Source organism: Equus quagga, chromosome 14, assembly GCF_021613505.1.
Source record: "Equus quagga isolate Etosha38 chromosome 14, UCLA_HA_Equagga_1.0, whole genome shotgun sequence".
NCBI lineage: Eukaryota > Metazoa > Chordata > Mammalia > Perissodactyla > Equidae > Equus > Equus quagga.
The window spans coordinates 58,989,772-59,013,411 of record NC_060280.1 but is presented as its reverse complement, the minus strand read 5'-3'; the positions used below and the strand labels follow the sequence as shown (position 1 = coordinate 59,013,411).

General features: G+C 35.0%; 1 protein-coding gene across 1 annotated transcript in view; it reads left to right on the top strand.

The window, feature by feature from the left end:
- RDX (radixin) overlaps positions 1-23,640 on the top strand; it is a 65,214-nt gene that overhangs the window by 26,530 nt on the left and 15,044 nt on the right. Inside the window, exons 3-10 of the mRNA XM_046684954.1 lie at positions 826-909; positions 5,018-5,113; positions 5,655-5,929; positions 10,472-10,555; positions 10,762-10,908; positions 13,596-13,692; positions 14,568-14,731; positions 20,648-20,778. Coding sequence (XP_046540910.1) covers positions 826-909; positions 5,018-5,113; positions 5,655-5,929; positions 10,472-10,555; positions 10,762-10,908; positions 13,596-13,692; positions 14,568-14,731; positions 20,648-20,778 — 1,078 coding nt within the window. The remainder of the gene's footprint in view (positions 1-825; positions 910-5,017; positions 5,114-5,654; positions 5,930-10,471; positions 10,556-10,761; positions 10,909-13,595; positions 13,693-14,567; positions 14,732-20,647; positions 20,779-23,640) is intronic.

The window sequence follows — 23,640 nt, the reverse complement described above, 5'->3', positions numbered from 1 at the left end:
CCACCCCCCCAACACTCCCCACCCCTACTCTCACCCCCGCAAAAGCTACATGTGTAGAGGTTCTGCTTGTTAGAATGAGGAAAACATTTAAGGGGAAGTAAGAAGTCTGATTTAGAATTCTAACATTGTGAGTTAAAATCAAAAAGATAGATTTGTACCACATCATGGAATGCTAGGTGGAGATGCTACTCTGGAGTTAAAATTGTTTTGGTTAAGGCATGTTAAATTTTTGGTGAGATATTTGGAAAGGTATTTACACAAAAAAATTAGAATTTAAGATAGAGTCTAACAAAGGGCAATAGATGAATGCTTTTTATAAGGTGAAGAATACATTTGTAGTATAAATAAAACTAAATATCTGATTTTTGTGTTGAAAGAAATATGAGATAGTGAATGACATTGGAAGAATTTGTAGTTATACCTCAGTTTAAATGTCTGCCCCGCCATTTGATATCCATGTGTCCTTGGGCAAGTAATGGGAACTCTGAGTTTCCATAGAAATGAACATCTTCTAGTATTGTTGCAGGGGCTGAATGAGAATATGGAACGCTCATGGTCTTGTGCCTAGTATATGTTAAATATTCAATAAATGTTTTTAAAAGAGAACTTTGTAAGCTCTTTGTTTTTCAAGTAGATTTAAGATTTCCTGTAATTAAAATCAAACTTTATCACTTTAATAAAATATTAGGTACAATTATGAAGTTGCTCTTGACTGGCTACATATTATATGACTTTATTTTATAAATCAGCTGAAGGTATTTTCTCATGACTAATACTTAGTAAGTATAATCTCTCTCCTGATTATCCCTTTTGTTTTTATTACAGATCAATGTACGAGTAACCACAATGGATGCTGAGCTGGAATTTGCCATTCAGCCTAATACAACTGGCAAACAACTTTTTGACCAGGTATCGTTTAGCCACATAAAGTATGCAACTTTTAACATCATAATTTGGATGCTACTGCAACTTGTTTCTGTGTTTTCCTATACCTTTACTAATAATGCAACAGTGTAACACTAGGAACTTTCACCATAGGTATTCAGAGATCTTAACAGCTATAGTGACATTCTTACTCTTTCTCATTCCTAGATTTGAGGAATAGGACTTTTTGAAAATAATTATTAGCAGGTATTTATTTAACATCTGCTATGTAAATCATTGAAATGAAGACTAAAAGGAATTAAAAGATAATCTGCATGGTGGAATGGGTGGAGATTCTAGACAGAGGAGATGGCAGGAGCAAAGGCGCAGAATTATAGGCTAAAGTAGGCACCTAAGAGCAGTTTGATGTCATGTTAGAGAACTTGGACTACTGATGTTTTTTCTCATTCTTGAGTACACGTTTGAGTCACCTGTGGAGCTTTAAAAAAAAGAAAGGCAGTGCTTGGAAACCATCTCCAGAGATTCTGATTTAAGTGTTTGGGGCCTACTCTAAACCATTAGTATTTTTTAATTTAACCTCCCCAGGTGATGCTATATGTAATGTTGTAAGTAGTCAAGTTTTATTGAGAAATGGAGGAAAGAGATTGGTGCCCAGAGTCAAGTGATTAAGAAGGTGAACTGGTGATTGCAAAGAGGAGGAAGGTGAGGTATCTTGCATGGCAGGAGTCTTAGAGGAGGATAACTTACATATGAGCAGGAGCGCAGTGGTCTGTGGTCAGACTAACTTGACCTTAGAGAATGGGAGAGAAAGTTCCTAGAATCACAGCAATAAATAACCCATTAGATGTCTTGGTGTTATCAGCTGTCATTCTGTCTATATACTGATCCAAAATATGATGAAATGAAATTTTAAAATTTTGTTAATTTTAAAAAGTTAATAGGGTTGTTTCTTTTTTTGACAAAGTAGTATACTTAATCTCCTGACTAGGTGATTAATGATCTTGAAAGCCCTGATAAGGTCTTTTTTGGAGGATGAAAGACTGTTTTTGTGTGAGTGAGCGAATTTTTAAAGCAAAATCATAAGCAGCTACATGATCCTACATTATGGATATTTTACCTGTGAACAAATATCCCCTTCTCTTGATTCTTCTTGACCTCCTGTTTGTAAATATATTGCCTACTTATTTGAATAAAAATGTGAATGGAGTTAGCATTTATTGTACTTTATAGCAAGTTGAAATGTTATTTACAGTGAGCGAAATGTTTGTGGTAGTCAAAAACTAATCAGCAAGTGGGCCTTTTTGGTATTGGATACAGAGAAGTATGTGTTTTTTATTAAGTAGGTTTGCTTTAGTTTGGATACCAGGGAAAATGAGACCTTATTTACTATAGTGCAGTAATGTATAACAGTTTAGAAGTGTGGGCTCTGGAGCTGTGCTGCCTGCAGTTGAGTCCCAGCTCTAGCTGTTTGACTTTGGACAGATTACTCTCTTTGCCTCATTTTTCTCATTTGTACAATTAGGATGATGATAACATTACTCCCTCAGAAGGTTGTTATGCGAATTAAATGAGCATCCATGTAAAGTACATAGAACAGTATTTGATACATACGTACATACACACAACATACATATATTTCATATTGTAAATGAAGGTCTAGATTAAGGACTATTGTTATTTGTTATGACTCCCTCAGTAGTTAATTCCTTTAGTCAGTGTTCTGTTTCATGACACTTCTCTTGAGCCTGAATCTGAGCATCTAAAAGCAGGTTTTCCCTTGGATGTAGTGAGTATATGGGGTGAGCTGGCGGGTAGACAGGTTGAGGGTTGGGCCAGGAGCAGAGCTGGAAGAGGAGTCATCCTCAAATGAGGGTACGTAGACACCTGAGTCCACCTGTAGCAAAGCCTCGCTTCTGATTGTGATATTGGCAGGAGGCCAGCTGCTGTGTGCAGGGGGCTCTGGTTGAGTGCTGGAGCTCCTTTGGTTTGCTCCCTCCTGACTCTTCCTTTACTGGCCTCCTCTTCCAGCTTCTACCTGTGTGATTAGAGAGTATTCATATCCCCAGAGAGTGCTCAACATGATCTGTTAGGATGCAAGAAAAAAATGTTAAAATGTCTGTTTATGTTTTTGTCTTTCCTCTTTCAAATTTTTTAAAAAATATATGCTTTATAATGTATTAGTGTGATAGCGTTTGTATAATTTATAAGTAAATATATATGGTAGTTATATGCCTAAGCATTTTTTTTTACTTATAAAATTATGTGATTGAAAGTTTCTGAGAACAGTTCCAAAAGTAGGGAAAGAGCTGCTAGGAGATACGGCCTCTTAAGGAATCTCACAACTGAGCTCTTTTATTCTTCCTGGTGTTGTGATAGTCTGAAGTCAGTTAAGGTACTGTCCCTTGTGCCCATTGTGGCAAACCCTCCTTTGACTTAGACAGCATTGTGAACCACACAAAGATTGGAGGCAAAAGCTGAGGCCACTTTCTTTGATACACTTCTCTCTGTTGCTCTTGACCCGTGTAAATTCCCCACTCCTGCCACTCTGAACAGGAATGTTTTCTGTGGCTCTGCTGGGACAGCCGATCTTTTGCCAAAGTTAAATTATCTGGGATCTCCTTTGTCCACATTCAAGTTTTGGTTATTTGGCATTGATCCGCTTTTGTATCATTATGAATCTTTACATGCCTTATCATCCAAAAATTTCTCAGCTTTTGGTTTTTTGATGATAACCTTTCTTAGCACAGCTGAATATTTTTTCATTCTTTCTTTCTTTTTTGACTTGAGAAAAATGTGCCCTGAGCTAACATCTGTGCCAGTCTTCCTCAATTTTATATGTGGATCACTGCCACAGCATGACCACTGATGCGTGGTGCCGGTCCACGCCTGGGAACCGAACCCAGGTCACCAAACTTAACCACTAGGCCACGTGGCCAGCCCCTGTTCTTCCTTATTTTTATTTTTTGTTTATGTGTCACTTCAGTGAAGTTTTTCAAGAGAGGGAAAATAAACTGAAGGGTTCAGTTTGCCATCTTGAAACCAAAAGCCTGGCATATTTTTAGATTTTTTTTTAATGAAGAATGTTCATTGCTTAAGAACTAATGTTAATCTTTCTCTAAAGCTTTTAAAATGTGATAAGTTCTCACCTTCCCTGGCTCATTTCCTTCATTTTAAATATAGATTAAAAGAAAAACAATATGCTTTTGTTAAGCGTTATTACAGTCCTTCACGTGGGGCCTGGCTCCCCACTTCATTTGCTCTGACACTTGGAGTGCCTACCACAGGATATCATTCTTTGAGATGACATGGATAGTAAGATAAGGCAGTAGTCTCTGTCCTTGGTTTTAAACAGTCAAGGAGGGTAATAGACACACTACTAATAATATAGTTAATTATGATAGAGTAAATGTTGTAATAGCAGTATAGATAAGTACTATGGAGACATCAAGGAACAAGTGATTAATTTTATGTTGATGATAGGAGAGCTTCATTCACAGAAGGCATGTTAGTTGAGGTGGGCCTTGAGGAATAAGTTATTCAACAGGTGGTAAAAGTACAGAATAGACATTCTAGGCAGAGGGAAAAGTGTGAGTAAAGCTGTAGAAAGGTGAAATTTATGGGATGTTCCAAGAACGGCTTCTTGCTCCCTGAGGGAAGAACATAGAATCTGTGATGGTGAGTGGAGGGAAGTAGGAGTTGGGGGTGAAATCACCAGCTGGAGAACCTGGGGTGTGGCATGCAAATGTCCTCAGAAACTCTCATCGCCAGGATGATACTATTTGCCTTGCCTACCTATGGGGATAAATTGAAATAGGAAAGGATTGTGACAGCTCTGTGTCTCTTTCCCAGGCTCCTCTTATCTGTTGGGTCATGATGGGAGATGAAAAGGAAAGGAAGTAGAAAAAAGTGGATCAACAAATAGGATTGAAAGGATGCTACAAAATTTAATATATAAAACCTGAATTTAAGTTTTCAGAAATGTTCTTTTAATTAATATGTTAAATTTAGGAAAGATTTTCTCTATAACAAAGGAATATACCTATAATACATTTGTAGTTTTGTTCTTCTTTTGAAGTGTAGTGCCATTTAGTTATAATGTGAATGCTGAACTGAAATTGACTTTTTTTTTAAGGTGGTGAAAACAGTTGGCTTGCGTGAGGTCTGGTTTTTTGGGCTGCAGTATGTGGACAGCAAAGGTTATTCTACGTGGCTTAAGCTAAATAAAAAGGTAAAATATGTATGATACCATTAGCTAATAATTAACTTACTTTGAAGTTATCCTGATCATGAATTTGTGCCAGAAGAGCTCAGGGTCCTCATGGTTTCAGGCTTTCTTTTCCAATTATCTCTGTGGATCATTCAAGGTATCATGTCTTTTAATTCCATAAGGCACCATCAACTTAGCATCTTAGAAAATAGAAATATTTACTTTTCCTATTTGAAAACTGAACACATAAGAAATACTATGTGTAACTTAGTACTTTGACTTTGATTTAAACATCTGCAGGATAAGCTTCTTGACAAGTTTCAATGTGGTTATTAGATAGGATCTATGAGTTACAGCTCACATTTGTGAACGTAGAATCTTTTTTCTCACATGTTATATTTTTTATAGGTTTTGAATCTTACACACTGGAATGTTACTTACAGATTTAGAATATTACTTATGTTTCACATCTTACTTTCTTCCAAAAAGAATTGGATACGACTAGGTTCAGTTATTGTGAACTTAAGACTTTTGTTGATTATACTTGAAATTACTGTTTCAGGTGACACAGCAAGATGTTAAAAAAGAGAATCCTTTACAGTTCAAATTTAGAGCTAAATTCTTTCCTGAAGATGTTTCTGAGGAATTAATTCAAGAAATAACCCAGAGACTTTTCTTCTTGCAAGTTAAAGAAGCTATCTTAAATGATGAGATATATTGCCCGCCAGAAACTGCTGTTCTTTTGGCTTCCTATGCTGTGCAAGCCAAGTATGGAGATTATAATAAAGAGATTCATAAACCAGGCTACCTGGCTAATGATAGACTCCTACCCCAGCGGTAAGTGAAACATGCTTTTATGTTATATCCTTTGGAAAATTACATTTCAGAAGTTTGTAAATAGATTTTTCTTTTTTTTAGATTTTAGGTTTCCAGCTGGATTAGAGAGTAGGCTTTTGGAAATCATGGCCTAGTAGCTACATAGGTTTATATACTCTGTAATTACATAAGCTGTCTGCCTCTTCTCTCCTCATTTCCACAAGATAAGCAATAATAAATAGAGGTAGAGATAATTTGGGCTTGAGGGAGGATATGACTGTTGCTGCTTGGTAAGTTCTTACACAGGCAGATAGGTGCTTAATAAATGCTTTTGACAATAATGAGTGCCAGGCTATGTTTTTTCCACAGAATTAAAATTAACTTTCTAACTTTTTAAAAGGCATTTTAAACTCCATTTTCAGGCTCCTAGTCTAGTGCTCTGTTCTTATCTGCAGTATATTGCTGCCTCTGTAACAGTTATTTTAAAGTAGCATGGCATAGGAAAAAATCATTAGAAGACCTAGATTTTGAGTACTGATTCTATCCTTTGCTAGTTGTGTGAGCTTAGGTGCACAGTCTAAAATCTGTGGATCTGCAAAATGGGGATAATAATTCTGGTCTGCTTACCTTAAAGTTTATGCTTACAGTCATGAACTCTATGATTTACAGTTTTAGCTGTAAAATGTGATATGTGTTAGTTGGTCGTATTTTTTATGAAATCTAGAAATTATGACGTCAAGTATTGCTTTTAAATATCTCAGTTCTTGATTTTAGTAGCACACATGTCCCTGACCTTAGAGTGCACTCGGAGATCTTTCTTTTGGAACCTGGAAAGAAGTTGTTACTGTTCTTCGTCCAAATTCCTGAATTTTAAAATTTCTATTTAAATGCAAAACTGTATATTATTAACCTAAAATTTCTGTTCTACATGCACCACTTCCTCATAGTGTTTAAACTCTTAGATGTAGTTTCTTTTTCATAGGTGTGAAATATGAAGAAAGACGTTCTACTTCATGTTGACTTTTATTAATTTCGTTTGGTGGTAGGCATTAACATTTATTTTTAGCTAATAAATTGTATTGACATATGCTTTTAAGGTACCATTGAGTACAGTAGCTTTAATATTTGATCATTAAGTGTTAGACTGTTTTAGCACAGTAGTAGTTATCTTAGAGAGTAAAATAATGTGTGTTCACTATAAGAATCAGCATTATGAGATACTTTTAGTCTGTATGTTGGGTTTTGATTATTATTCCAACCCCAAATTCTTTGTCTCAGGATTTTTTTAAGCACTGGATTGAGTAATTGATTACTGGCTCAGTAGAAATTCCATTTCAGATAAGGGTTAGTTTTTGTTTTTAATTGAGGTATAATGTATATATAGTAAAATGCACAGTGGATTAGGTTTTAAATCAATACATAAGGTAATATGTTAAAATAAATTACTCTTAAATTTCTTAATTGTTCATAAAAGAATAGGCATACTTTATCTCAACAAGTATAACATAGATATTCTTTCAGTGTTCTATCAGCACATGAATTAATTGGCTTTCATTTAATTGTCCGTATGATTAAAAAACCTCTTTTAAACACTGGATCACATGTAAGCACAATTAACTTCTTTATTTTGAATACATGTGTGCTATAACTTGCTCTATTTAAAAAGGAAGATAGCCCATGTTCTTCAAGATTTGGTCTTTAACTGTGGAGGTCTAGGCAATCAAGTGTTCTTCAAGTCGATAGTCTCTGAGGACTAATTCCAGCTATCTACGCATAAAAGAGACTTACTCGTAAAGTCTGAATACTAATTTTTTGGTTTAGAATGGAGAAAATACCTTCACAGTGATTAATTTATTCCATGAATGATATATGGCACACTTTTTCTCACTATCTAAGTATTTGGAGGGAAATTAGTAATCAGAAGGTTATTTAGTGATTATAAATCAGATGCAATAATTTGATGATTTTACTAGATGCTTTTAATTCTTGTATTGAAAAATCCAGATAAGCAGTCTGTTCTCTTACAGTAAATTCAGCTCTCTAGTGATATGGATAATCAGCTTCACCAGATAGTATCTCTCTCCTTTAAAAAGAGCTAGATATACATAAATTTTTACGTGCCAGATTTCTAACTTGGGCATCTTGGTGGTTGGTAATACCTTTTTGCCAAGATATGGGGAGATGGAATACATTTCAGAGGAGGAAGATTTTAATTTTGAACGTACTGAGTTTGAAAAATCTATAGTATAACCAAGAGAGATAGCTAGTATTCATTTGTGGATGTGAGTTTGGATCTTGGAGAGCAGTCTGAACTATAGATAGAGTTTTGGGAGTAATCAGCAAATAGATGATAATTAACCCATAGGAATGAAAAAGATGGACCTGAAAGTACATATAGAATGAGAAAAAAGGCCTAGGACAGACCTTGTTGAAACTTAACTTTTGTGTACAGAGGAAGAGGTTCCTGTAAAGTATATTGAGAAAAAATGGCCAGAGTCAAGAATAATACTAGAGGAGTGTTACATCATGGGAAACCAAGATAAAAGAATGCTTCAAGGAGAGACTGGTCAGCAGTGTCGAACAGGACATAGAGGTCGAGTATGTGGAGAACTAATGTATCTGTTGGCTTTAACAATAAGGAGATTGCTAGTGACCTTAGTAAGAGCAGTTTCAGTAGAGTGTTCATGATTGAAGCCAGATTGTGGTAGACAAGGGGCAGTGGATGCAAGCTATGGAAAGGAAGGATAGTAAATATAGACAGTTCTCTAAAGTTTGGCTGTGGAAAAGAAAAAAAAAAACAAAACCTAGGTGTAGGGAAACATGGGTTTATAGGCATGTTCTTTAAAAGATGGAAAAGGATTTATTTTAATTTTTTTATTCACTCTACAAATTTTTGAGTACCTCTTCAGTTCTGGCACTGGGCGTGTAGTGGTAAGCAACATGGATGTGGTTTTTGCCCTCTGTAACACAGACAAGTATATATGATAATATATGTAGGCAGGGGACAGTAAATATGTCCCGTGTCATAAATGATGGAGTAAAGATCCTAAGACAATGGAGAGAGAAGTCATTTAAAAGCCCAGATAGACAGATTTAAAGTCAAGTTGAACAAATTAGTCTTGGGTATGAAGAAGGACTCCTTTGTTCTGGACAGAAGAACCAGAGGGTGGGAATCTTTGGATACCTGCAAACTAGTTATGCAGATTAATGATGCAAGTACATTATGCAAAATGCAAATAAATGAGATTTGAAATGCAGGATATAAAAGCTAAAACATAAATCTTAATGGCATCTAATTTAATTAACCCATACTTTCAGGTTTGGTTAACATCATGGTACCAGCAGTTGGCTGCACTGATCAGGCCCACAAAGCTGATTGTATTCCTCTTGGTGAGCACAGAGTATAGAGAGAATATGAAGATATAGCAAGAGAGTATAAAGATAAGAAAAATGTGGAAACATAAGTACTCTAGGGAGAAAGACAAAACTCCTCTCCCCAAAAGCAAGAGCCTAAAAGAGAAGGGAGCAGTGTGTAATAGGAACGTAATGGTCCGAGACCCCATTAAGGAATCCACTCTAAATAGTAACTTGTCCAAGGGAAGATTCCATCCTAAGATTCCTTTATACTGCCAAGAAATCCCTAGGTTTCATGTAAAATATTTACATAGTAGAACAGTAATATTTTAACACCACAGCTTTTGCTATCAGTAAAGTAGGATCTGAGGATTCACCAATAAAGAAAGATGGATAGTTATTGTTATATGACCCAAAGAGAATAGAAATACATAATCTATAGTTTACATAGCAGGTAAATTATATGCATATTGAATTTGCTGATTTGGTGTTAAAATGTTAGTGGTAGAAAATAAGAATGTTTGTTTGCTTATATTGCTTATTTTAGCATAAGGGACACTGGAAGGATACAAAAGAAACTAATAAGTTTTGGAGGGCATGGGGTCATGAAAAAAGTATGACTTTTTACTTGTATCCTTTTAACACAACTTAGCCTCTGAGAAAAGTAAATACATAAAGTAAAAGAACAATGAAGGCCTTTGAATTCTGATTTTCGATCTGTTCTTCTCTTAATTTTTCTGTTAATAATGAGAAAGTCCTTTTTTGGTCTAATGTTTTATTCATTTGAAACATTTACATTCCCGTAAACTATCTGTTTAATAACTATTTTAAAAACGTGTTATTTAAAGTAATATCAGGATCTTGGAAACATTATTTTGAGATAATTGTGGATTCACATGCAATTGTAAAAAATAATAGATCCTGTGTATCCTTCTCCCAACCTTCCCTAATGGTAACGTCTTGCATAACTTTACTACAATATCACAACCAAGACATTGACGTTGATACAATCCACCAACCTTACTCAGATGTCCTCAGTTTCACATGTAGTCATTTGTGTGTGTGTATTTGTTAGTTCTGTGCAATTTTATCATGTGTATAGATTTGTATGACAACCACTACAGTCAAGGTACTGAATGATTCTAGACTTCTAAAAGAGTATTGATTTTGAATCATCAAGGCATTTTCAAAGATTTTTTTCTCCTATAGAGTTTTGGAACAACACAAACTGACAAAAGAACAGTGGGAAGAAAGAATACAGAACTGGCATGAAGAACATAGGGGAATGCTAAGGTATTTGAGTGGCTATTTTCTTAAGTATTTTTCCTCAAATTAAAGTATTTTTATTTCATAACATTAATATATCAGATTATCTCCAAAAGATCATTTGACTTATATGAATAAACATAAAGCACTAAATTTTGATCCCAAGTATTTTTGTAATTTGTTTGATATTAGAAACTCACTTAAATATATTACAGTAAGTTTTATCTCAACAGGGAAGATTCTATGATGGAATACTTGAAGATTGCACAAGATCTAGAAATGTATGGAGTCAACTATTTTGAAATAAAAAACAAAAAGGGAACTGAATTGTGGCTAGGCGTTGATGCTTTGGGTCTGAATATTTATGAGCATGATGACAAGTAAGTAAATTTGTTCCATAGTGAACTAGTGGTCTTTATGGCTTTAATCTTCTGTTCTGTTTGGAAAAGTTTTTTTGGCTTGGTTGCCTTTCCTCCTTTCTTTTTTTCAAATTAAAGATTAATTAATGTTCAGGTATCATATTTCCATTTTCTCAACATCTTGCAGTTTCAGAGTTTTACTTCTCAGTGTATTTACCACATGGGATGGTTCACTTTTATTTAAAGCATGCTTCTTGATCTCTTGTGAGTTTGTGTCTAGTAATTTAATTAAAATTTGTTCCCTCAGGAGGTGAAGAATAATTCCCTAAATGTTATGCCTGGCATGTAGGTTGAATTTGAAAATAACATATAAAGAAATCAGGAGCAGTGAGACAATATAATTAATAGATATATAATTTATTGTATTTTATAACACCTTTTTTGAATATTTATCTTAATAGGAATTGTTTTGAATGTTTTTAGACATCAATAAAATAGAATATCCCTGTATTAAGCATATTGAACAGTGTAATTTTATTTTGAAATTGACCAGGTATTAATTTTTGTATTAATATAAAATACATCAGATTCTTATAGCACTTTTCAGGAATAATAGCCACAATTGCTTTATACCTTTGTTTAATTTATTTGCCATATCACATAAGCATTCCAAGTCTATGCCAGTAATGCCTTCTCCTGAGGTATTTCTCTTTATTCTGGGTTGGCTCTAGAATTTTAGTTTCATTATTACATATATCTAATAAAATATGCATTTCTAAGCCTATACAATGACTCCAAAGGAGAGCATTTTACTGATTTTGCTCTGATACCTTTTTTCATTTATGTTACAAAGCAAGTGAAAATGCTATATCATTAAGAAGAGAAAATTTTGAACTTTTTAAAAAGCAAAAATGACTTCAAGACTAATTTTTGTGGACAAAATCTTTTCTCTTTCTTTATTTTGAAAATTCTTGAGTTTGTTTCTGGTAGAGTACCCATTATAGATATGGATACAGGTGAAGATGGGGAAGATGAGAGGGAATTGGCTCAGGGTGGGAGGGATTGGGGATTGTGGACCAAGGGGACTTTGGTCTTAGCTGTAATGGTTCAGTTTCTTTTTATGATGAGTGTATTTATCTATTACTTAAATTTCCAAAACAATTTTTTAAAAATTCAAAGTAGAGTACAACTTTAAAAGCTTAGTTTGGTTCTCTTATCGGCTCTGCTACTAATTACCCTCTGTGACCCTGGTCAGGTTATTAACTCTGAAATTCATAGAAGCCAGGCTCACCTCTTAGGATTGTTGTGAGAATTATATGAAGAGATTACTTTAGAATTTTTCAAAGTAGCATGTAAATATAGTGTACTATTATCTTTAAAAGATTGTGTTTTAGGGGCTGGCCCCATGGCCGAGTGGTTAAGTTCGCGCGCTCCGCTGCAGGTGGTCCAGTGTTTCGTCAGTTCGAATCCTAGGCACAGACATGACACTGCTCATCGAACCATGCTGAGGCAGCGTCCCACATACCACAACTAGAAGGACCCACAACGAAGAATATCCAACTATGTACCAGGGGGCTTTGCGGAGAAAAAGGAAATAATAAAAAAATCTTTAAAAAAAAAAAGAAAAAAGATGGTGTTTTAGCAATCTCTTTTTTAACAGATAACTTTGACTTATCTCAGTGGCCATTTGAGGGCAGTATAACACATGCATATTGAGTACAGAATGTTTTCTGTAGAAAAAATTATTCACTGTGCTGCAGGTTCTAGTCTGCTTAAGAATTAAAAAGACTATAAATAGGTAGACATTCATGCTCTGTTATCAGAAGACTGACAAAAGATGTCTTTTGACCAGCATAGGTGTCACAGTCATTTCACACTCTTGTTATTGGACAACAGTGACACATTTAGTCACAAAAGGTGAAAATAATATGAAAGACAGAAACAAAACTACTAGTTCCAATCTGATTCCCTAAATCTTTGTCTGTAGGGTGGTAAATGGGGACAACTGTTGTATAATCTTAGAGTTGAAATTCTAGCTCTACCATTTATCCAAACATTTGTGTATGTGAGTGTTTAAAATTTTTTTATGGAGATTTAATTCACATACTATAAAATTAATCCTTTTAAAGTGTACTGAAAGTTTAGTGTTTTGTTATATTCACAGATATCCAAACATTTTAATTTTTGTGGACAAAATCTTCTTTTTCTTTATTTTGAAAATTATTGAAATAATAATGAAATAATGAAACTAAAACTGAACATAGGAAGGAAATAAGATTTTTTTATATTTAGTAACTTAGTCCATAATTCACATGAAAATTTATAAAGGCTTTCTTTTTTCCCCTCTCTTCTTAAACATATTTAAACTGATAGTTGTAGCAGCTTGAGTCTACATAGAGCTGGTGCAAACCCCACATTCTAGTTCCTTTTTTTTCTAGGTAATTTTAGGAAAATAAGTATAGTGCTTTCAAGGTTCATGACACATTTATGAAGTCTTTGGCTAGTTATTCTTTATTTTATGTGATTTAATTTATCAAATTTCTCCTTAAAAGATAAGATCACCAGTGTGTTAGGAGTAAGTTAATACACTCTGAAAGTCTGGAAGTCTTTAAGACTACTCATTCAGTTAAATTGGCCCCAAAAAAGTTATTATGAATTTTGTCTATGGTTTCCTGCTTTTAATTAAAGGGATGCTTTTATTTTTTAAGGTTAACACCTAAAATTGGTTTTCCCTGGAGTGAAATCAGAAATATTTCATTTAATGACAAAAAATTTGTTATAAAGCCAATCGACAAAAAGGCACCTGTAAGTAAAATTCTTTTACATGTTTTATGTATTAACTCTAAATTTCTGCCACTTTGCTGTGATATCACTTGAAGAATGGCATTTTTCATTTATTGGATTGCTCCTGAGGAACATTCTCTTTCCATAGTTTAACTTTCCCAGTCAGGAAGTAATGAATGTTATGAAAAATACAAGGTTTTAATTAACTTTTTACAACATATTAGAGTTTTATTTTACGAAGTAGGTAATATTTATTAGGAGGTGGTTGAAAACAATCACCATTTCCCTAAGAAGCAATTAAAAAAAACTTGTTTGTTGGTGACTAGAAATGTATCAGAGGTAGCCCTATTCTAATTAATGGTTTATAGTGTTTTGCATTATGAACTTGGTGTTTCTGTAACTCGAAGCCTTAAACTTAAGAAATCTGTTTAAATAGATTCTTTGATTCCTCTAGTGTCAAGTATACTCTAGTATTCAATTAGTTATTGAAAAGACAAAAAGATAAGGAGAACATTTCCAGGTTAAAAAACTTGACAGCCCTGAACAAACAACCAATTTTGGGATTAATGGCAAAAGGCAAAACAAACAGAAGTTCTTCCTCTGAGGTGAAGGAACCGATGCTCATCGTTAGTTTGGAGAAGAAAAAAGAATAAATGACATTTAATGTGTTAGGTTAAGATCATTAGCCTCTCCACAAGACTGGTAGGGAAGGAAAAGGTGAGGAACCAGTCATGTGAAGGCATGGCATACTCACTATGAGTTACGAAGCTTTATGATTTCTAAACTATATGCAATATGACATTAGAATTCATACCACATATTGAAGTTTAGTACAGGTTATTGTGAGAGAGACTATCCTTCAGGAAGATACTAAATTCAGAATACTTTATGTTTAGGATTTTGTTTTTTATGCACCTCGTCTGAGAATCAACAAGCGGATTTTGGCATTATGTATGGGAAACCATGAACTGTACATGCGAAGAAGGAAGCCTGATACCATTGAAGTACAACAGATGAAGGCTCAGGCTAGGGAGGAGAAACACCAGAAGCAGCTGGAGAGGTACGGGATTTACAGCCTTCCATTCTTAAAAGGAGTAAGCTATCTAAAATTTAAGAATGCTCAGTTTCTTTAACTTTGAATTTACATTTTTACGTTATTTTCATTGTATTAAAATTGAATGGCAGTATTATCACTGTTCTCTTCTAAAATAACTATAATTTTCAAGTTAGAAATCTTTGACATATTTCTGAGAAAGTAGATTTTCATGATTTCACTGATTTGCTTTTCTTTTATCATGCTTTTCACTCACAGACATTGGTTTGTATGTAGTAGTTTGAAATTTTCAAGTGTGTTTTGCTAGTGACTTGTATTTCTTAATTTTTCAGGATAAGAATGTGCTGAATATTTTGCTTTGAAACAGTGTCAGTGTCATCATAGAACTCAAGTGAAAAGTTACTGTACAGAGTGGAATAATACCAGTACTCTCTACCAAGGACACTGATCTTTTTAGCAAAAAACATGGTTCACTTAGACTTTCGAAAAAAGATACTGTTAAATATATTAAATTGAGAGTTTTTGAAATGGAAAGATATTGAATAAAATCCTTGTTGAGCCTGGAACCAGAATACTGGGTCCAGCAACATACTTCTCAAATCTGATTCTAGATCAGTTTACACTTTATACTTTCTTCGAAAAAATTCAAGAGGCCAAACTAAAGTTAACCTTTAATGAGAACATCTTTGTAGAATAACAAGATAATCTAAGAAATAGAATAGATCCTAAAGAAAAAAGATTGAGGAACTCTAAACATTTATAAACTTACATATTTCAAACATATGGAAAATAACATGATTTGAACCTAATAATTAAATAGACCCTCTGCTACATATAATTTTGCTGCCTATACTTGTAACGTTTGTATTTAATGATGTATTTTTTTCTTAAATGTTCTAGGTAATTCAGATATTTTATTAATTCAGATTGCTTCCCTCAAGTTGTGTGCCTTAGAGAAGTTTGCTGCATCACAAAACATTTTTTATATAGTCATGAAACTTGCTAGTAATTCCTCACCCCACCATTAAAGATACTGAGTTGGATTGTTACTTTGTGCTCTGTCGTTTTTTTACTGCTCTCATGTGGCTTAGGATCACATTGTGGCTCTAGTCTTTTTTTTTTGGAACAACACTCATCAAGGAAAGACAATTTTTTTTTCTGCTTTATCTCCCCGGTACATAGTTGTATATCTTAGTTGCAGGTCCTTCTAGTTGTGGCATGTGGGACGCCGTCTCAAAGTGGCCTGACGAGCGGTGCCATGTCCGCGCCCAGGATCCGACAGGCGAAACCCTTGGCTCCCGCAGCGGAGTGCATGAACTTAACCACTCGGCCACGGGGCCGGCCCCTGTGGCTCTAGTCTTAATGTGCTTTTTAAAATAGTTCTTTGTTGTCTTTACTTTCTATATATTCTTATCTATCATAGCCTTTCCATCTGCTTCTCAAAGACAAAGATTTTTTTTCCTTCCTCCCACCCTCACCTTCTTTCTCCCTTCCCATCCTGTCTTTCAGGTCTCCCATCATGAGTTAAATGATAAATTCTCTCTCATATTCATCACTCCATAATATGTCCTAACTGTTCTGCTTGTCTGTAATGTTGATATATTATTTACATTCTTAACTTAAATATATTTGTCTATTTGTCCTTTATTTCTCACACACAGAGAGGAGTGCTGTGTGGCTTCTAGTATATGTAGTATGATTAATAAGTACTGTTTGGTGATGGTGCTGTATTTGAGTTACTCTAAGGCTTAAATGAAAGTGGAAGACTTTTAAGTTTCTTTTTTGACACAAATAACAGTGCTATGGTTCTTGTCTTGGATAAATTTTAGAACCTTTCATTAGCAAGCATTTATTGGCTGTCTTGTACACAGTAGGAATTCGCTAGCTGTTTAATTCATTTGCATGCCTAGAGGATGTTTTATATTAGTCTAGCTACAGAGTGATTTGGCAGATCTTTCAGAAATGGCATGCCAAGTCTTCATTTATTCCTTGAGTTATAGGTCAGAGAGAGACAAATGACAACTGTATATGTGGAAACAGTTTTGGTCAAGCCCATTGGCAAAGTAGCCAGCAGACATACTTGGGGAATGCTCAGAGATATGCTGTCTGTGCTGCTGGAATCTCTGGGGCTAGAACAGTAGTTGGGAAGGGGCAGCAAGGAAGCCTCTTGCCCTACAGTACTTTGGTATATGTGGCCATGTTCTCTCCCCATAGCTCTTACAACTTTGGAATTTTTGCAGTGAAATGAGATTATATACCATGGGTTGTTGGTCTCTGTAGTCTGTGCTCTTAAGTTATTTACATCCAAATTGAATAATGACTCATTCTGTAATTCCTAAATATTTTTTTGTGTGGGTAAAATTGTTACCAAATTTAAAAACTGAGACCCTCAGATTTACTATTTAGAGTCAGATATCCACGCGCCAGTTGTAGGTTAGCTGTGGGATATTCTGTGTCATGACTGGCTGCCTATATCACTAGGACACAGCTGGTGCCACACAAAGAATACAGGCTTTGAAACGAGATAAGTCTGGATTTGAATCCTCTTTCTAACATTGTTGAACAAGTAATTTCTGAGCCACTCTTCGCTTACTCTTAATATGAAAATAACAGTTCTATCTTCAAGAGTTTTTGTGAGAAATAATGACAGTGGTACACAAACATTTAGCGAAGTGCCTGGTGCTTAATAAATAGTAGCTATTATAATTTTTGTGTGTGTGTGTGTGAGGAAGATTGGCCCTGAGCTAACATCTGGTGCCAGTCTTCCTCTTTTTGCTTGAGGAAAATTGTTGCTGAGCTAACATCTGTGCCAGTCTTCCTCTGTTTTATGTGGGATGCTGCCACAGTGTAGCTTGATGAGCGGTGCTAGATCTGCGCCCGGGGTCCGAACCTGTGAACTCTGGGCTGCTGAAGTGGAGCACAGAACCCAACCACTACACCATCGGGCTGGCCCCTATAATAATTATTAATATTATTAATATAGTCTGAATAGAAGTTGAGTATAAATTAGTTTTTGATCTTCACTTAAGAAAAATGTAATTGGGCTCATCTGGCAGTCTTTAAAAAGTAAGATATTGTAAAATATTTTTTATGAGTTGTACAGATAATTGATAGTTTATTAATATGTTATTTACATTCTTGAAATAGAACAGCTTGGTCAAATGAGTGTTTCCAAACCCAGACTCTACATAAAAATGTTTATGTCTGTGGTTTAGAGTAATCACCAGAGGCTTCATGGGGGGAGTGGGACCTTCCTAAGGCTTGGAAGTTAGAAATAGGCTTAAGAGTTAGAGAGAAGGGGAAGATACTTTCAGAAGAGGAAGCCACCATAAGCAAATGTGTAGAGAGAAAGAATATACACAGCATGCCTAGGGGCCAGTGAACCATGTTGGTCCTCCTGAGTGAACAGTGTTGGGAGCAAAGCAAGCGCTTCCAGTTTCATAAGGGAGACAAGACAGGCCTGCCCAAACTAGGGACCACTAAGGGATGTGGAGAGCCAAAGGCATTTGTGTCAATTGAATGGAGTGTTAGTTGGTGGTGGCTGTAGTCAGGGGAGAATTCTTATAAGATGTGAGACACAAGCCTCATAAGAGTGCAGCAGAATAAACTTTGCAAAATGATTTAAATGTTGTAATCAAGTTAAATATCTGCTGTAAGTTTATTTCATTTTTCAGTATGAAGACTAACCTTCCCTGCCCCCGCCCCCAACTTGCTTGTGGCCAGGTTACCTTCAGTCTTTTTTCCTGCTTCCATATATCCTTACGTCCTCCATCCTTGAGGAAGAACAAATGAAACATCAATTGGGAGAAGCTAAATAAAACCAGCAACCGTCTCCAGAGGGGACCATATATGTGCCAGAGCTGGACCTGGAAGGTTCTGAGTTCATGGATATTTTTGCCTTCGGGTCTTGAGATCTGGTTTGTGTGAGTCTTTGTGAAGTGTCTCAGGGCCTCAGGGAAGGAAAGAGGAAGCTAACTGTCTTGCGGATCTGTGGCAGCACTAGATGTGATTGAGCAGAGGCTGGCATGTGGTCGGGTGGGCTAATCAGTGGTCTGGGGTGACAGGCAGGCTGGCATGGAAACGAGTAGCTCATACTGCCAATTGCTTGAAAAGTACTGTGCTTTTGCTTTCATGAACAGCCTGCTTTTTCAGCTTTCTAAAGAAGGCAGAAAGGGGACTAGCCTCAGTGGCGGCCCCCAGGCCCTTTTGCTCAAGGAAATTAGGAACTCAAGCATTCTTTTAGGCCTCTATCGCTCATGTTTTCTAGAGGGGTGGGGGCTCCCAAGTCCTTAGATCTCTTTGCCTGTATGTCCTCTGTAGATTGAAATAGGATAGGAAGAAAGAGGTGAAGGTGCTCCATTCAGAATGAGCCCAAGTCTTGAGGTGGGGGCGGGGTTAGTTGTTGACTCTTCCTCCTGGCTGTTGAGAAAGTACCTTGTAGGGAACTCCAGAACAGAGGGAGAGCTCTCCCCGCATGAATGAACTCCAGGCCCTGGATTCTTAAATGCTTGAAGATTCACTAAAACCAGTAGGGGAGGTGTGGTGCCCCTTAGACTTCATGTTTTGTCTTAAGTGCACTGGAGGACACCGTCAGTTATCTGTCTTACCTCTTGCTGGCTTGTCACAGCCCTACCGGTTTGCCCCAAAGCTGGATTCTCTTTCAGTGTTGGGGGCAGATAGGTATCTAGGAGCTGCAGGAATTTTTAAGTTTATGTTTATAGGGTAAGGAAAAAAAACTTTGATGATAAAACTTTGCCACTAAGTTTATTAGAGACTGGAAGTTGAGAAGCTACGTGATTTTGTGCCTGAAATTCAGAATTGACACCAGATGGCAGTGATGTCTTTTTTGACAACATTTAGATATACTCAGATAAGTTTCATAGATGAAATCATATTGCTTTTTTTTTTTACTAAAAAAAAAAATTTATTTCTGTTAAAGTAATGGGAATATTGAATATTGATTAAACCTAAGTAGACAATATTATCTGATAGTTAACATAGCGTCTCCTCTAACTCTTTTCTTTATAATCTTTATATTTCTGGCTCTCAGCATAGACTCTGACCTGTGGTAGGCTCTTGGTAGGTGTTTGATGAATGAATTTGGCTATATTAAAAGAAGCAGTCACAGGCTCATGGAAGATGCAGGTACATGATGGAGGCAGTCTTCCCCACCGAGCTCTCATGAAGATCTTTTTAAACAGCATTAGATACCTACCATCATTCGAATGGAATTGTCAAAGGAGATTAAACCTGTTTGCCAACTTATATCTAAGCATAAATTGGTACTACCTTAGAAATTAAACTTGTATTAATTTGTTGTTAATGATTGAAAATTGTTGCCCTCTCAGGTTATTTTACTGTTTAAAGTGAAACAGCCTTGTGTGCTCCCTTCAAGCCTTTGTTATTTCCCGCAATGGAAGGCTGCTGCTAATCTAAAGAAGGCATTTTCTTGGGTATGGCAACTGTGCAGTTAATTCCTTTTGTGCCAGCGTATAATTGATTGTCAAAGTTCATTGACTATACAAGTGATAAATCTCCCATTTTTTTCCCCCTACTCAAGTCTGCTTTAGAAACATGCTTTGCACACAAGGGATGTATTTGACAGTTTTACTTTCCTAGCAGTTTTTAAATTTGTCCTTTGAGAATTTTCCTAAAATGACTGTTATTAATTTTTTTTAACAGTCATTGACTATATTTATTGTGACCCCACAGTAAGACATACATTGTAATCCAGTATATGTATATATAACAGAGTAGTCCTATATTTTTAACTGTATGATTTTTTGAACACAGCTAAATATAATGAAACTGTTAAAATGTTTGTGCTTTAGTTTCTTCTTAGTTGATTCAGTTAGTACTTAGGTTTCATGTGAAAATTTCTATTTATTAATTTGTAACATGGCACTTGCAATTCCTTTTAAGGGCGCAATTAGAAAATGAAAAGAAGAAAAGAGAAATAGCAGAAAAAGAAAAGGAAAGAATAGAACGTGAAAAGGAAGAGCTAATGGAACGTCTAAGGCAAATTGAAGAACAGACAATGAAAGCCCAGAAAGGTAAATTTCTTTTTGACATTGGATTCAAAATTGTTGCTCTGTGGTCAGATAATAGTATTTCCTAACCACTATTAAATCTTATTTGTCTTATGTAAAATAATTCCATCTATTTGTCAAATTAATGCTTAGTGGACTCAGATCATAAACATGTTTCATTATTCAACTATACAATGCTTATGTGTTCTTTCTCTTTCCTTTAAATGATCAAATATTTTCATGTGCACTCATATATTGTAAATCACTGTATGTATTTATTGTATTTGCTCTTACTGTTCAGGGTTCCATCAACAAAGATATATTTTCAGTACTTTTCTGGCATTTAAACAAAAGCATTTATGCAGTGCTTTGTGGATATTTAAGTACTTTAAGTCGTCTAAGTAATTTAAGGCATTTTAACTTATTCTCACTATATAAACTCTTTTGAAACTCAGTCTCTGAATTTGATTTCAGTATCTTAAAAAAATACACAACATATAGAAGAGTTGTGGGTTTTTTGGTTGTTTTTGGTAATATGTTTAGAAGAACCTATTTCCTAGAGTATGTAAACCAAAATGCTACAGTGTATAGAAAGAATACATTGGGTTTAGAGATTGCGGTTTATATTAACTCTAGAATATTCTACTTTCAAACATCAAATAGAAGACAAAACAAAAAAGATAGCAAAATAAGATGTTTTCCTCCTTCCTAAGCAGTAGGATCTTGAGGGTAACATGAAATCTATGCTATTTATAAAACTAGAATTAATACCTGCTTTCCTGACAACTAGTAGAATCAGCTACTAGTTCTGCTGGAATTAGAATAAGGTTATTAGTCTACTTAACGTTTATTAAATAATAAACCTTATTCAAGGTTTATTTTCATTTCTTAGACCAGCTTACCATGTTGGAGCAATGCTCTTTAGCAGTCGGTAGAATAATTTGCACATGGTACTAGAAGAGGAGTCACAAAGATTGCTATAAATCCACAAATTGGTTTATCATTCCAATTTTAAGAGGATTGTAAATAATATTTCTAAGAGAAAAAAATAGGAAAAAACCTGGGTTTTATTCTAACTCATTAGAAGCCTCACTTCTCAGAGCTCGAAAAGACCTAGAAAGTATTTAGTTCAAAGCGCAGGGATAGTAAAGAGGCTTGTTTGTAGGCCACAACATGAAGGGCAGAAATTGTTTCCTGAATCCCAACCTGATGCTCTTTCTACCACTTTAGATGCCTTTTTCATCAATTAAAGCAGACGTTCTTGAAGCGCTTACTTTGCTGAGTTTTAGGATACAAATATACAGCATGCATGGGAGTGAAGTCTGTGTGGTTGGCAGAAATAAGATATATACATAAATATTAATAAAGGGAGATAATGTGTACCAGGTGCCATGTGAATAGCATAAGCAGTACTTTTATAGGAAGAAGGCTTTAAAAGAATCTGGAATGTACTAAAGTGTGTTTTTAAAAAGGGAAGTTTAAAGAAATTTATGACAGTCTGATTTTAAAGAAAAGATTGAATGATAGCACTTTTTCATTTACGTAATACCTTTTCTGAGAGAATAGCTACTTACTAAATCTTTCAATCTTATTTATTTAGGATGTGTAATAAAAGTATTAATGATTTACACACAGAAAACTACTCAAGTAAAGCACTTAAAAACATAAGGAAGATAGAACATAAGACAGAATATAGAGCATCCCTATCAAGACAGTGTCACACCAGTCCTCTTAAGGCAGAGGACACAATCTGTTTTTTTGTTTTTTTCCCCTAATAATAAAGCTTTCCCAGGCTGTCCTAAAATCTGCATGATTGTCTTGTAATTTATGCTAAATTTGCATTCAAATGCAGTAACTCTGGCCATCTAAGCCATGATATTTAGTAGATGAACATATAATTTTTTCTTGAGAAGAAACTTTTCTATACTTCATTATTGTCATTTTATTTTTTAATTCTTTTATTGAAGTCATTATTATTTGAAATGTCACAAATCATTAAATAGAACCATTCTACCATTTTGCTTTTCCATAATTCATCATTGTTAAATTATTTATCTTTCTTTATCATTTTTTAACCATCTTAAGATATATTAATGACTGTATTTGAAGTATAATACAGCCAGACTTGCATTCAGTTACTATTCCAACAGATATCAAAGTGAATTCCCACCTTCAAACAGACAAACCACAGGAAAGAGTTGGGGTATGGTGATTTCACTCATTCTGGATACTTATTAAGTACCTAGTGTGTACGAGGCTCTGTTCTAGGTATCGGGGTACTGGGCTGAACAGATAAGGTTCCTGCTGTCAGGTGGCTTACACTTTATTAGGGAACGACAGCAATTAAATTAACATATAATAAAAATCATTTTATGTAGTTTTAAGAGCTTTGAAGGAAATAAGCATGATAATGTGATAAAAGGAGTAGTTGTGAGTAGGAAGGGGTTGTCCTCTTTAGGTATACATTGTTTACAGATAGGAGCCAAGTTTTAATTCTGTCATTTACTTAAAATATGACCATAAGCAAGTCATTTTAACCTCTTGATTTTCTTAGGTTCCTAATTTCTCAAATGGAAGTAAATAATCTCCAACTTAGTTTTCTGAGATTTTTTTGAAATTTGTAGTTACATTAAAAAATTTTTTTCCATTGTGCTATAGCATACGTAATGTGCGTACCTCTTAGCTGTAAGGCTCAATGAATTTTTACAAAGTGAATTTATTCCTGTAACTACCCAGAACAGGATACAGAACATTACCTGCACTTAGGGAGTCTCCCTTGTGTCCCTTCCCAGTCACTCTTTCACCCCAAATGTGACTTATATTCTGATTTATATCATCATAGAGTTTAATCTTGCCTATTTTTTTCTCTGTCGTCTTTTTCTTTTT